Source organism: Neolamprologus brichardi, chromosome 16 (genome assembly GCF_056152115.1).
Source record: "Neolamprologus brichardi isolate AB-2024 chromosome 16, ASM5615211v1, whole genome shotgun sequence".
In the NCBI taxonomy this organism is placed as follows: Eukaryota; Metazoa; Chordata; class Actinopteri; order Cichliformes; family Cichlidae; genus Neolamprologus; species Neolamprologus brichardi.
Window position 1 is genome coordinate 2,245,714 of NC_142119.1, and position 12,559 is coordinate 2,258,272.

The 12,559-nt window shown below is 39.5% G+C and overlaps 1 protein-coding gene and 1 long non-coding RNA gene across 2 annotated transcripts in view; one reads left to right on the top strand and one right to left on the bottom strand.

Moving 5' to 3' along the window:
- Positions 1-12,559, top strand: part of mlphb (melanophilin b) — a 41,801-nt gene that overhangs the window by 22,549 nt on the left and 6,693 nt on the right. The window contains exons 7-10 of the mRNA XM_006807598.3: positions 4,906-5,047; positions 5,283-5,530; positions 9,836-9,919; positions 12,023-12,319. Of these exons, the coding sequence (XP_006807661.2) occupies positions 4,906-5,047; positions 5,283-5,530; positions 9,836-9,919; positions 12,023-12,319 (771 nt within the window). The remainder of the gene's footprint in view (positions 1-4,905; positions 5,048-5,282; positions 5,531-9,835; positions 9,920-12,022; positions 12,320-12,559) is intronic.
- LOC148098104 (uncharacterized) lies at positions 354-2,234 on the bottom strand. The gene is made up of 2 exons (XR_015716578.1): positions 2,060-2,234; positions 354-456 (listed from the first exon to the last, which is right to left on the bottom strand). It is a non-coding gene; the product is annotated as an uncharacterized LOC148098104 (long non-coding RNA).

The following is a 12,559-nucleotide window of genomic DNA, read 5'->3' on the forward strand; positions in this document are numbered from 1 at the left end:
ATTTGTTTGGATCTAAATTTGGTTAAAATGTGGAAGGACACAGATTCCTCCTAAAACTCATAGATTAAACTCAGAGCCTTCTTCCTGTGGAACAGCAGTGCTAACCACTGCAATAACTTGCTGGCTTACCATGTTACTTCAGTCATTTTTGACTGTCCAGCTCACAATGCAGCCACAACTTACATGTAGATTTTATACATTTATGCATGTTGTTAAGCTTTGTACAACTCAGGCAATGCTGGAGTCTATTCCAGTTGTCACTGAGCAGGATGCACCCTGGACAGGTCAGCAGTCCATCACAGTGCTAACTCATAGAGAACAACAATCATTCATCTTTTGATGAGATGAGATCATTTAGAAGAACTGAACATGATTTATTGAGATAGACAAATTGTTGTCTTAGATGAGTAGACTGGTGACCCATCACAGCAGAACAGAATCCCAGTGGTCTTGACGCTGGTGGTGAAGATGAAGGCAAGGCAAGTTTATTTGTATAGCACAATTCAACAACAAGGTGATTCAAAGCAAACAAACTAACTAATTAACAAACAAACAAACAAAACAGTATATAAAATCAAAACAGATAAAATCAGAACAGTAGATAAAATCAGTAGTTAAAATGTAAGTTTTGAAATTTAAGCTTAAGTGCGGATTTGGTGCTTTATTCAAATGCAGCTGAGAACAGGTGAGTCTTCAACCTGGATTTAAATAAACTGAGTGTTTCAGCTGATCTGAGGCTTTCTGGGAGTTTGTTCCAGATATAAGGAGCATAAAAGCTGAATGCAGCTTCTCCGTGTCTGGTTCTGACTCTGGGAACTGATAAAAGACCGGATCCAGATGACCTGAGGGATCTGGAAGGTTCATACTGGGTCAGGAGGTCACTGATGTATTTTGGTCCTAAACCATTCAGAGCTTTATAGACCAGCATCAGAACTTTAAAGTCTATCCTCTGACGGACAGGCAGCCAGTGTAAAGACCTCAGAGCTGGACTGATGTGGTCCACTTTTTTGGTCTTAGTGAGGACTCGAGCAGCAGAGCTCTGAATGAGCTGTAGTTGTCTGACTGATTTTTTTAGGTAGACCTGTAAAGATGCTGTTACAGTAATCAAGCCTACTAAAGATGAATGCATGGACTAGTTTTTCCAGGTCCTGTTGAGACATCAGATCTTTTATCCTTGAAATATTCTTGAGGTGACAGTAAGCTGATTTTGTTATTGTCTTGATGTGTTTTTCTAAGTTTAGGTCTGCATCCATCACTACACCCAAATTTCTCGCCTGGTTTGTGGTTTTTAGGTGTATAGATTGAAGTTCTCTGGTGACCTGTAATCGTTTTTCTTTGGCGCCAAAGACTATTACTTCAGTTTTGTTTTTGTTTAGCTGGAGAAAATTGTGGCACAACCAGTCATTAATTTCCTCAATGCATTTACCAAGAGCCTGTACAGGGCCTCGGTCTCCTGGTGACATTGTGATATATATTTGTGTGTCATCTGCATAGCTATGGTAGTTTATTTTGTTGTTCTTTATAATCTGTGCCAGTGGGAGCATGTAAATGTTAAACAGAAGGGGTCCCAGGATGGAACCTTGGGGAACTCCACATGTGATACTTGTCTGCTCAGATGTGAAGTTACCTATTGATACAAAGTATTTCCTGTTTTCTAAGTATGTTTTGAACCAGTTTAGTACAGTTCCTGAAAGATCTGTCCAGTTCTCCAGTCGTTTGAGTAATATGTTGTGGTCAACTGTATCAAATGCTGCACTGAGATCCAGTAAAACTAAGACTGACATTTTTCCACTGTCTGTATTCAGACATATGTCATTAAACACTTTGGTCAGAGCGGTTTCAGTGCTGTGGTTCTGTCTAAAACCTGACTGGAAGGCATCATAGCAGTTATTCTGTTTTAAGAAGTAATTGAGCTGTTGAGAAACTGCTTTTTCAATGATCTTACTTAAAAATGGAAGATTTGAGATCGGCCTGTAGTTGTTCATTTGTGTCTTGTCAAGATTGTCCTTTTTTAGTATAGGTTTTATTACAGCAGTTTTTAGTGATTCTGGAAACACACCTGATAATAAAGAGAAATTGACGATCTGTAACAGGTCTGACTCTAAAGTCTTTGAGACCTTTTTGAAAAAACTTGTTGGCAGGACATCTAAACAGCAAGAGGAGGAGTTCAGTTGAAGCCTGAGGCTTGGGTGCAGCTCTGAGGGACTCGGGTGAGGTAGAGATGGGGAGGAGGCGGGTTGAGCAACTGAGAGTCTGAAAAGAAGAATGACAGAGAGCACAGGGTTAAACCACGCAGAGTGGAGGCTGATTGGCTCAAAGAGTAGTGATGTCAATATTGAGATTGACAGCGTGGGAAACTGGTAGTGATGTAATGGACAGACTGGCAGCCAGGAAAGCAGGCAGATGGGTAATTATCTTACTGAACGTATGCAGACGCTTCACTAATGTTCACACTTACAGTTAACATCCACAGAGAGAACATACAAGCTTCGGGCGTTGCCTTATTATTCTGTTAACACATTACATAAAAAGACAGCATGCAGCTGTGTTTCAGGTTGTAAAGTTTAAGTGAGTTTGCTGCCAACAGGAGCGACTCAATTGATATGCATCATAAAACAAAAAATTAATTTAGTGTGTGTAGAGAGAAAATCATTTGCAGGTCTTTTGTTATTTGCTGTTGTGACATGTGGAGATCTGCAAGCATTTCCTAAAACAAGAGGCAATATCCTGTTTATTATTTACTGGAAATTTAAGTCAGGAGTGATCAAAGCTTATCTGCAAAACAGACAACTTCACTGTAGCTTAATCTGTATTTTGCATCCACATGTTTGCTCTTTTTTTCTTTAATCAATGGAGTTTTTGCACGAGTGTGCGCTGGTCAACTCTGACTCCCACTGATGGCTGGTTCCTGATAAAAAGCAGAGGTGCTTTCTTCACAGGTTATCTTAGTGATCTAGGCCAGCCCCTCGTGAAGGACTGGAATGCCTGGCACGGACAGGCCAGCACTGGCTGCAGAGTGCAGTGGGGAAATACCAAGCTGTCATATGTAAAAGAGTCAGACCCGAGCCGAGCAAGCCTTTGGTTTAGAAAATAAGGGTGGGTGTGGGGGCACTGATTCCACTGGAATTCATCATAAAATGAAGATTACTATTGTTTATACCACACTCTGTGTGTACTGTAGAAGTTAAGCTTTGTTTATTTTCAATCATTGTGCTGACTGTTGAGAAATGACAGGACTCCCAGGCTCTGCTGGGTCTCCGGATGCATTTTTTCCAACCCTTGCAGTTTTGTCTATATATGTTTATCTTAAAGAATCTTAATTTTGATGGATGTTACAAGAAACAGACTGCTGTTCACTGGATCCCTCGTTCAAGTTTCTTTTAGACACAGTGCCCTCTGCTGTTCCAAACAGCCTAATGTATTGAACCTTCTGACACTTCACTGTAAGGAAACCGGCTCACATTCTGCCTGCTCAGAGAAGCTACAGTTCAGTTTAGATAGTGTTTGGAGCTGGTAGAGACCCTGACGCTATGTCAACACTGGAACATGGATATGCACCCTTAAATCAAATTTCCCTCTCCTAGAAGATCCAAACAACCCATGGTGTGCGTCTCTCATTTCAGCATTACATTTAATTCATTTAAAATATTTACCCACGTGCATGTATCTGTGAATCATGCACCGGCACCAAAAATAAATGAATAAATAAAACAAAAGATATAAATGTAATAACATAAGTATTAATCATATTTATTTTGCTGCAGACCTGAGCTTTTAAGCGTTATGTATGTCCTATTAAAAACTTCCTAAAATATTATAGCCTTGTTGTTTTTAGCCAGGTATTAAACTCTACACATACACTTAAAGCCGCACAGAGCTGCTTGTTAATGCAAATCTTTAATTAGCCAATTATAATACATGACAGCAACATGATAATGAGTTTATGTTGAGTTCATCTGAGTCCAGTAGAGATGGGATGGAGATATGATGATATCATCTGAAAACAAATGGAGGTCCAACCCAGGATGAACTAAGTGTACCTAACAAGGTGGCCTGTGTATTTGGACTATTGTTGGTTAAAAGGAAAAAAAATGTGACTATAAGCCCCATAGGAAGCAATTAGTGCTTAGTATTTGGTCATCATGCATAAGTAAAAGTCCATTTCTGTCTCTACAAGCAATACGAATCTATTATAACAGGCTAATTAGCAGTAGAAGGTATCTACTTGTGTTAGTTCTGCTACAATGGCAGTACATTAAAGGGCGACAACTCAATCACTTTCTGAGTGTATGGAGCAAACAGCCTGTTGTCATGGCAGAGGTTTATCTCTTTACGCTTTCCTCTCTCCTCCCTGCTGACGATGGTGTTTCCCCTTCATGTTCTCCAAAGATGAAAAAGGTCAAAAGGAGGTTAACTGTTGATCCCATTGATTTCAAACTGGACATTGACTACCTCAGCCAATCAAGAGGACCGTCAAATGAGGTACAGGCTAGACAACTAAACTAACCACAACTAGCATCCCTCCAAAACAAACTAATCTGCATGTTGGAATCCATAACAAAGACCATCTGCCTCTGCTCTCTGTCTTTGCCAAACATTGTCTGTGTTGGCTAGACAGTACTGTATTAGCACTGCCATCATTCATTCTCGTAGCTGGCCACAATAACCCTTTTTGTGTACATCCAAATGTTGTGTGTGCAGACATGGACACATCTTGTCCATTTATTAACTGAACACATTTTCTAATGCAGTGAACTGTTTCAGGTGGTTCTTTCCTGCTGTAAATGTATGCTGTTTGGAATTAATGTAAAGCAGCAGTAAATTTAGGCTTTTCCTACTTGAGCCTGAAAAGCAGCAGAAGTCAAAGGGAATAACCTGCACACAACTCTCCACTCTTACCTCCAGGCGCCGGGTGATCCTGACATCATGGCCATGGATGTAGGCAGGAGGGAGTCGATGCTTGCTGAGGCAGATATGGCCACCGTGTTTCATCAGATCATGGATGAACAACATAAAGAGCTGGACCTCGAAATAACTCCACAACAAGGTAGAAATTAGATTCAAACAAACAAATAAAACAGAAATAATTGTTTTATTTGCAATTGTAACTGGAATTGTTGAATTTAGTAATTAAGTAATTATAATGTGCTAAACTGTTGTTTGTTACTTTGTAATGAATAACTAATCAAAGAAAAATACTTATAATACTTATAATACTTAGCATTGTAGTCATTTTACTGCTGGTATAATGACACCTGTGACAAAGAGGTTGCTTTGCACAGATGACCTGGTGTACTCAGATAGCCGGACAATCCCATCCCGCTCCATCTCCCGGCTCAGCTACTCCTCGTGTGGCAGCGGCAGCATCGGAGGCCCTCGATGCAGCAGCAGCGTCTACCTGCCTGGCCTTGAGGACTCAGAAGAAGAAGAGGACGAGCACTGCCAACCGTACCCGCTCTACCAGTTGCATTCAGGCCTCTGCCGCCAAACATCTCAGGACAGCCTGAGCTCAGCCAACCATCCACCACAGGTCTTTCATATGCCTCATATTAACATCACACGAAATGGTCATTATATTACACTCATTTAAGACACTCATAAATCTTCTTTCACGTCTGGTTTATGTGAGTGGAGGAAAGTTGCTGGCTTGTTATACATTTTGCCTGCATTCCACACCAATGAACACAGCCAGACATGAAAACGTAAAGCTGTGAGATTCCGCATTATTAACGATCCGTGTGGTTTTAATGATGATCATAAAAGTTTAATGCCCGTGTTTTGTTTTTTTCTTGGATAATCTTTATTTTTGTGTTCTGTTCACTTTGTTTGTTGGTAGGGGAAATTGGAAAAGGGTAGACCTGGTGAATCATTATAAGGAAAGCAGAAAAATTCAGCTGATGCAGTAAAATTCAAATCTTTGATCACTGAGACATGGTGTTGGATTGATTGAAGCGGCTCAGAATAACTTTCAGTAAATTGTTGTTATTAATTCCACTCGGGATTATGAATTGAACTGCAGTCATAATCTTTGGAATCATTGTCCTGTAGCTGTCAGATAGATGGCCTCACATCATTCAATGACAGCAAAGTGCCCGACTCCAGTGATTGCAAAACAAGCCCAATTCAGCCCTACAGAACCGCGCCGACAGTGTATATGAGATTATATGAGATGTTTGTGCTGATATACTGTGCTTGGTTTTCCCCAAACATTGTGCTCTTTATTTATGGCCAAATATCTCCACTTTGGTCTCGTCTGTCCAAACGACATCATCCAGAAGTGTTGTGGTTTGTTTAGATGCTGAAGCTGTACTGCCATGTTCAGAAGAGGCTTTCTCCTGGCGACCCTTCCAAAAAAGCCATACTTGTTCCGTCTTTTTCTAATTGTACTGTCATGAACTTTAACATTTAACATGTCACATGAGGCCTGTAGAGTCTGAGATGTAGCGCTTTGGTTTTCTGCAGTTTCTCTCAGCATTGCACAGACTGACCTTGGGATAAATTAGTTGGGACGTCCACTCCTGAAAAGACTCTTCTCAATACTTTCTAACTGTGAATAATTTTTCTCCCTGTAGAATGATGTCCCTCATATTGTCCGGAATGACCATATTTTGCAGTTTATCAGAGGTTGTATTCATCTAATTTTAAAACCTGCATTGGTCAAATGGGACAGCAAACTGTAGTGTTAACATGATAAACTTATCTTGTTTTGAATGGGTTGTATGGGTTCAAACTTGATACCAAACTCAGCATGTGATCTGATCTGGTACATAAATTAATTGCAGTGTCGCTTTAGAGGCACAGTTTAGAAAGAACACAAATAACAAGCTGATATTTTAAACCTTTCAAGCAGTGCATGCTGGAAGTCGGACACAAGTTCTTCAGTCTGACGTGCTGAGTGATGTCGTGGAGACAGCTGCTAGATCAGAGGGAGGTTACATACATTACATCAGTGTCTATTTATGTGTCAGTATTAAACACATTCCCTGGAAAGGATTGCAGCAGTAACCGTGGCCGTTCTGTTCTTGTGAAGCAGATAGAAAACAGACTTTGTTTACCATTAGTCTGAGGAGGCTGCTTTACTGACTGCTGTCACTAATCAATATGTCTGGATTTATCCTTGTGAATCACACAGTTTTCAGTTCATCTGTCTTTGACTTGATTCAAACACAGTCTGGAGTTTATATGGAGGTATAACTCGAGCCATAAAAAGATTCTTTGCAGTTGTTAAAGATAAGGAATATAAAAACAAAGAAACTAATTAAACTCTGTGATGGTGAGTAGCCATGAAAACAGAAGGAATTATCCAGCCTACCTGTCTCCCTGCGCTGATTTATACCTTCGATAAGTTGTGTCATGGTAAATTTGTCTCACAGCTGGGCAGCACACTGAAGAGACATGCAAACAGGATACAGTGGAAAACATACAGCCCAGACATGTCTTTGTCAGATATCAAAACCAGACGTGACATTTCTCATCTGACGACAGTCACTTATCTTGCGTACAGGTGCTGCTGTCTGTTGTCTTGGTATTGATTTGGAGGCCAACAATAGAACCGAGTGACATCAGCAATTTGATTATTTGTGGAACATCAAGATAAGTCAGAAAGCACAGACTGTATAAGCCCAGGGCACATGTGTAGGGCACATGTGAGGTAAAAACTTTGTGCAAAATTACGGTATGTTTAATATACAGAAGAGGGAAAAATTAAAGGAATAGCCTGAATGAAAGAGCAGAGAAGCATAACACATGTGGACGCTTCCAAACAAGGCACAAAAGCTCGCTGATGAAAATCATATGAATCATCCTCTGTGACCTCCAGTCACCAGATCTGAACCCAGCTGTATGAGATTATGGATAGCAACACCACGTCAATCAAGCCAACCAAACAGTTTTATGGTAAACCTAGTCATTTCACAGTCCCTGAAAACTTGGTCTCGGATTTCTTTATAAATTCAACAAATAATCAAACAACAGTCAAAAATATGCAACATATATTATGGGATCTGACTCAAAGTCTTGAATATAAGTCTTGAATATGTGCAGTTATTATGTGCTGGTTAACTTTGAAATAAAAGTTACGTTATATAATTCTTCTAGACAACAAAATAAGTGAATTTTGTTCAGTGGCAAGACAGGCTTCCTAAAGGACTTTGCTAACATTTTGATATCAATGTTTCTACATCAGTGTAGCCAAAGAGACAACAGGCAACAAGTTATAGTCCACCTAGAGGAGGTGTACACGTGTCATTGCATAATTAGTTTTGCAAGAATTCCAAAGATGGGAGTGCCACAGGTGGTGTCCTGTTAGCAAACTCCCAACATCCTGCAAGAAATAAAAACACAGAGATACATCTAAAACCTAGTGTAAATACATACCTGCTCAGTGAAAACAAAGCAGTTAATGGAACTGAGCGTTCACATAATCTTATCCATATATGGGAGTGTCTGAACTTTGCATTCAAATATTTGCACAGCTGCAATAATTACAATTGGACTTCCCTCTTGCACGGTCTGCAGGCATCCTGTCAGCTTGTAAATGACAGTCACCCTATCTTTATATGTTTACATGGTTTTAAATGAGTACATTTATAGATTTAATAAAGACATTAAACACAACTGGTCAACAGTGCTCACTACTGCGTCACAGGCTTATTCTGTATAAAAATGCCTCCAGAACTAAAAAGAGGAGCCAGTACAGCTCTGCCAAAGGACTCCTCCTTTTCGCCATTGATCTGTTGACTTTCTCAGTCATTAGTTTCAAGATTTTTTTTTTTTACAGAATATAATGTCTATATGGATTTGCTTTACAACATCACATATTATAAAACTGTAGCTTTATCAGGTTTCTCGTTTAGAGCCACACCTCGCTCATCACATACGGTTTCAATAAAAGAACAAACAACATGGCAAAATGTAACACTTAGAGTGGCTACTTGCGTCTTTTATTTACAGTCAGTGGTGACAGAGTAATGACAACTCATGCTTATGCACTGATGAAAAGAATGAACAATTATAGAAAAAAAAACCTTGATTTTTCAAGTCTTTTTTAAAATTTTATTTACTGTCTTTCTCTTTCTGCCTTTAACATCAATCCCCCCTGACCATCTGAGACTAATGCACCACAGCAGTTAAATCATTATGTTTAGGTTGTTTGTTAAGTTTAATATTAGTGTCAAGAGTTTGGGGGGTTTTTTAAGAGGTTGAATTTGGATGAATTGTGAGAGGAATTTTTCTTGTGGCAAGACATCAAAGGTGCATCAGATGACTGTCTGCTTGACTTCCTGATCTAAATATGTACCAAGGAGCGATCCCGAGTAGGGAAAATATTATTCCATTTTGGCCAATTATCCAAAGGAACATTTAGTCTTCAGTTTTGTACATGAAGAACATTTTGTGCAGAGTAATGTGAATTTGGTTAAGTACTTTTAGTTTAAATATATTTTTCTGGTTTCTTTCATCCAAGTAAATTGGATGATCTTCGGTTGATGACATATGGTGAAATCAGATTTGGGGACGAGTTGATTTCCCTGACAGCTCACTATGATGAGAACATGTGAAACTGTAACTTAACCATCTGCATATTTGGTGCCAGTATGTTTTGATTGGTTCAGTAGGAGTAAGAGTGGTTTAAGACATGCATTTGCTTTCATAGCATAGATGTGAGCAGTACCATTTAAACCATTAAGTGTCCAGTACTTCATGTTTTGAAAACTATACATTTTTTGTAATGTTCCTTACGTTTTGTGTTATTTTGGGGTTTGTTTGTTTTATAAATTAATATTTCTTAATTCTGCCTCTATATGTACTTTCATTTATTTCTTCCTTTCTTTCTTAGATCACTGACATTAATAGACGGATGTCAGCAATTGAGACTCTTCTGAACCGCTTGGAGCAGAAAGTCACCTCAACATATGACCAGGTAAATCTATCAGATGTCAAGAGTACAGCTGCCAAAATTTCATGATCAGCATCTCAACAGCAGCCTAGAAAGAAATGAGTGAAGCTAAAAAGACTGAAACAACCTGTTTACATGTATAAAGCCATGGTTAGAGACACTGTGCAGTATTTTAGCATAACAATGTACAGACTAGCGGATTTTCAAATCACTTAAAGCCTAAATTTACATGAAAATAGTTAAGACAAATTACATCTATTTTATTTTATTTTTATAAATAATTTTCTATTTTGAATCTGATGCCATGCCAGTACCAGCTAAAAGTGCACACAAACTTCACTTTTATTATGTCACAATTTGTCAGGGTCATGGTTATACTTGTTATACCGCCCTCAAGTGGCCAAAACAATCAGTGCAACTTTAAGACAAACACACTTGATGTACCTGCATGAAAACGTGATTTTATGAAGGTATTTTCTTTCAAATAAAGAAAACTAACTCATTGTTCATGCATTGTGCTAAAGAAAGGAGACACACACTTACTCATATTTCATCATCCTCTAATCAAATGTGTGATCTCAGCTGGTTCAGTGTCTGTCTTTAATTGGGCCGTGAGCTCTCAAACCCACACCAGTATCATCACAGACTGAGCCAAGCCGCAAAAACAGCAAACCAGAAACGAATGTAGAATTTAGACTCGGTCGCTAATTAGTGGCTATTTAACTTCAAGTGAGAGCAGCAGTTGATTGACTCATGCTTTTCCTCTCTCTCTTGTGGCAAAGCACAGCTTAAATCAATTTGCATATAGCTTATGTTCTGACTGTTCTGTCTGCACGCGATAAGTCTGCATTAATGTCCATGTGATCAGTGAAGGAAAAACAGAGTTCTTGTGCTTTCAGACATCCATGTTCCAGTTCTTGTTTAGGGTCATTACCGAGTGGTCATAACACAGCTGGACAAATGAATGTGTCTATTGTAATCGGTACATTAAGCTCTGCCCACTTTCTGTTGTATCTGTCTATTCTATTCGAATACTCCACATAAATAAGAACTACAGGTACAACAGATGCACAATCTTCCAGTTGAAAATCGTTGAATGATACATGAGAAATTCAAATGATAACCCTATATGCGTGTTCTGAACGTGCTAGGTTAGAGGTTAGGACTTATAGACCCTAGTTTAAGTCTAGCTAAGGATCCTTGTTACATCTTCACAGTAGTTAGAAATGACACTTGTCTTTCATGCGAACTGAAAACAAGTTGTTATGGATCTATGAATCTCCTAAAGCAAGAACATCAGTTGAGACGATAGCAATTTATCTTAGCGACTTTCTAGTTTGTAGTGAGATTAAGATGGATTTGTTTCTGTGAGGGGTCAAGCTGGCCATCTCTCACTGCAGCACAGAGACTCTGCTCTCAGTGATAGTACTGGAGAAAAGTTTGGTTACACTTTACTAGGCCTAAATGCTGACAGTGCTCATTGCCACACATGCAACAAGGTTTTTGCACATGTGGAAAAAATTTCGAGCATCCTGTGGCACTCCCTGTCACTGTTGTGGGTATATCTGTATGAAGCAGTGAAGCAAAGTGATGTAAAACTATGTCTAAATGAAGTGATGAAGCCATCAAAGGGGTCTGCGTTTAACCTTTTCATGAGCAAAAAAATGCTAGTGTGCTATTATACATTAGGCACCAATCAGATCAGATTAAAGCAGTGCTCTCGTGTTTGCAATGTGAAGCATTTGTCAAAATAATATTTGTAAGTGAATAATAGATAGAAGATGGTTGATTGGAAGTCAGGGGAAATCCTGCAAAGTTTCCCTCAAATCCAACGAGTATGTTAGGTTATAATTACATGGACTGTATCCGAGGCCACCAAAGTACACTGCAGTCTGTTTGTTTTTGGCCTGGAAAAGAAAACTGGAGTATGAAAACAGAAAAACATAATCAGTGATGGAGCATTTGTGTATTATACATCATGCATTCACTCTAGCAGTACATTTTAAATCAGTATAACAATTCCCATTCAGTTGACGATCCAGTCGTTCAAGATCCAAAGTAAAAACGTTAACCGTATGCTGTGTAGATTTGTCTCAGTCACATTGTCTGTGCTTTGTTCCCAAACAGACTTCTCCCACTCCCAGCAGCACCTCTCCTCTTCCTCAGTGGAACGAAGTGGACCTGGAAGAGCAGCAGCTAAGACAGAGGCTGCACGAGATGACAGACAACATCAGTGACCATAGCCTGACCTCTGATGATGAGGACGAGCCCGAGAGACTACATTCCTCCCAAGAAATCCTAGCATGGAGGAGCCCACAGGCGGATCCAAGGCCTTCCAAACTACCTATCAGACCAACATCCAGAGCCAGCATCGTGGTCTCCAGGCTCGAGGAGGAGCAGCCTCAGCAGACAGAATCTCTGAAGGTACAAATTCTGTGGCATTTTTATAAGAAATCTGTTTTTTTTATGTACACGCAAGCATTCATTACCAGTTTGTTTACCGACAGAAAGAGACATAAGCCGTGAGCATCTGGCTTGCTGCACTTACTAAAAACAGCATGGCTCATGAAATTCCAGCCGACCTCTGCTGGAAATCGGTTCAAGCACACACTGGAATCATAAATCAAGTCACTCAGGCCTTGGGTTTATTTTTCGTCTGCAACC